This window comes from Geotrypetes seraphini, chromosome 11 (genome assembly GCF_902459505.1).
Source record: "Geotrypetes seraphini chromosome 11, aGeoSer1.1, whole genome shotgun sequence".
Taxonomy (NCBI): domain Eukaryota; kingdom Metazoa; phylum Chordata; class Amphibia; order Gymnophiona; family Dermophiidae; genus Geotrypetes; species Geotrypetes seraphini.
The window spans coordinates 122,401,902-122,404,299 of NC_047094.1; the positions used below are offsets into that span (position 1 = coordinate 122,401,902).

At 42.5% G+C, this 2,398-nt stretch overlaps 1 protein-coding gene across 4 annotated transcripts in view; it reads right to left on the minus strand.

Annotated features, from left to right (window-relative positions):
• The window catches only part of PDYN (prodynorphin), a 29,577-nt gene extending 27,206 nt beyond the window's left edge, over positions 1-2,371 (minus strand). The window contains exon 1 of one of the 4 annotated variants that reach the window (XM_033914985.1): positions 2,232-2,371. In XM_033914985.1, coding sequence (XP_033770876.1) covers positions 2,232-2,318 — 87 coding nt within the window. In that variant the 5' untranslated portion in view covers positions 2,319-2,371. The remainder of the gene's footprint in view (positions 1-2,231) is intronic. The other 3 variants (XM_033914987.1, XM_033914986.1, XM_033914988.1) reach the window with 3 other exon arrangements.
• Positions 2,372-2,398: the final 27 nt, after the last annotated feature.

The window sequence follows — 2,398 nt, forward strand, 5'->3', positions numbered from 1 at the left end:
ATCCCCGGGACCAGACGGCATCCATCCAAGGGTAATCAAGGAACTGAAATACTTCTGTTCTGTGTTCACAGAAGAAAATCCTGGAGAAGGACCGAGATTGTCTAGCAAAGTTACACGAGAAAATGGAGTAGATTCTGTGCCGTTCACGGAGGAGAGTGTTTATGAGCAACTTGAAAAACTGAAGGTGGACAAAGCGATGGGACCAGACGGGATCCATCCCAGGATACTAAGGGAGCTCAGAGAGGTTCTGGCGAGTCCTATTAAGACTTGTTCAACAAATTTCTGGAGACGGGAGTGATTCTTGGGGATTGGAGGAGAGCGGATGTGGTCCCTATTCATGAAAGTGGTCACAGGGTTGAAGCAGGAAACTTTAGGCTGGTGAGCCTCTCTTCGGTTGTTGGAAAAATAATGGAAGTTTTGCTGAAAGAAAGGATAGTGTACTTCCTTGAATCTAATGGGTTACAGGATCCGAGGCAACATGGCTTTACAAAAGGTAAATCGTGCCAAACGAACCTGATTGAATTTTTTGATTGGGTGACCAGAGAGCTGGATCGAGGACATATGCTAGATGTAATTTACTTGGATTTCAGCAAAGCCTTTGATACAATTCCTCATAGGATGCTGTTGAACAAACTTGAAGGGCTGAAGTTAGGACCCAAAGTGGTGAACTGGGTCAGAAACTGGCTGTCGGACAGATGCCAGAGGGTGGTGGTTAATGGAAGTCGCTCGAAGGAAGGAAAGGTGAGTAGTGGAGTCCCTCAGGGATCAGTGCTGGGGCCAATCCTGTTCAATATGTTTGTGAGTGACATTGCTGAAGGGTTAGAAGGAAAAGTGTGCCTTTTTGCAGATGATACCAAGATTTGTAACAGAGTAGACACCGAAGAGGGAGTGGAAAATATGAAAAAGGATCTACAAAAGTTAGAGGAATGGTCTAATGCCTGGCAACTAAAATTCAATGCAAAGAAATGCAGAGTAATGCATTTGGGGATTAATAATAGGAAGGAACCGTATATGCTGGGAGGAGAGAAGCTGATATGCATGGATAGGGAGAGGGACCTTGGAGTGATAGTGTCCGAAGATCTAAAGGTGAAAAAACAGTGTGACAAGGCAGTGGCTGCTGCCAGAAGGATGCTGGGCTGTACTTCTTCCTAATCCCTGTGGCAAAACCCAGACCAGACTTGGGTTGGACATAGGAAAACCCCGAAACGGGCTCGGGTTTGTCACAATGGTTTGCCTTTTCAAGCCTGTGGCTGTATTCAGGTAAGCAAGTATTCCTGCTTCATCTATGATGTTTCACATGCTTATAGAAATGTCTGGGCCTCACGTTGCTGGTTACCCTCTGGAAAGCCTGTTTGAAACAGTTTGAAATTTCGTGCTTCCCTGGCTAGCCTCTCTTCATATTCTCTTTTTGCTCTTCTAACCACGAGGTGACATTCTTTTTGATGCTTCCTGTGCTCTTTCCAGTTTTTCTCAGTTTTGTCCTTTTTCCATTTCCAGAATGAATTCTTCTTATCTCCTATCGCTTTCTTTACTTCTTTAGTTATCCACCCTGGGTCTTTTTGCATCCTTTTCTTAATCTGCAGATATACAGATTTTGCGCCTTGCTCACCGTGTCTTTGAATAAAGACCAGGCTTGCTCTACAGTCTGCGATTTCTTTGAGCTGTTCCTAAGTTTCTTCCTTACCATTACTCTCATCGCTTCATAGTTTCTTTTCTTGAAGTTAAAAGTTGTCGCTGTGGTTCTCTTCTCCTTCGATATTTCTACTTCAACTTTGAACTTGATCATATTGTGATTGCTGTTTCCCAACGGCCCCCACTACTTCCACTTCTTTTGCAGGTCTTCTTAGCCCATTGAGGATTAGATCCAAAGTGGCATTAACAGAGGTAAGAAATCTAATCTTTCATTTATTTAATTTGTTTTATATCCCGTTTTCCCCAAAGAGCTCAGAACAGGTTACAGGGTAAACATACATAATATACAGTTAACAGGTTACTATTTGCAGTGGATTTGCCATAAGATTTTATCCTAACTTGACACATACTACTAGGGGGTCTAATACTAATGTATATAACACACAGTTTACAGGTTACAATTTGCCTTAATTATCCTTACAATGCAAATTTTCCCAATGTAAGTTTTATCCTAACTTGACACACAGTTTACAGGTTAAATTTGCTATAGTTACAGTGCAAGATTTTTCAATACAAGATTTTACCATTATGACACATACCAGGATTTGGTACCAATATGCATTTCTTTGTTGGTCATGGTATGTTTTTATGATCTCCTTTAGCCGCACCCTATTCCTGGTACACATAAACGAGCCCCTATAAGCCCTCTCCTTATTACGCTACCTGCCCCATACACCCCCACGCCTGCTCCCATATAAATGAGCCC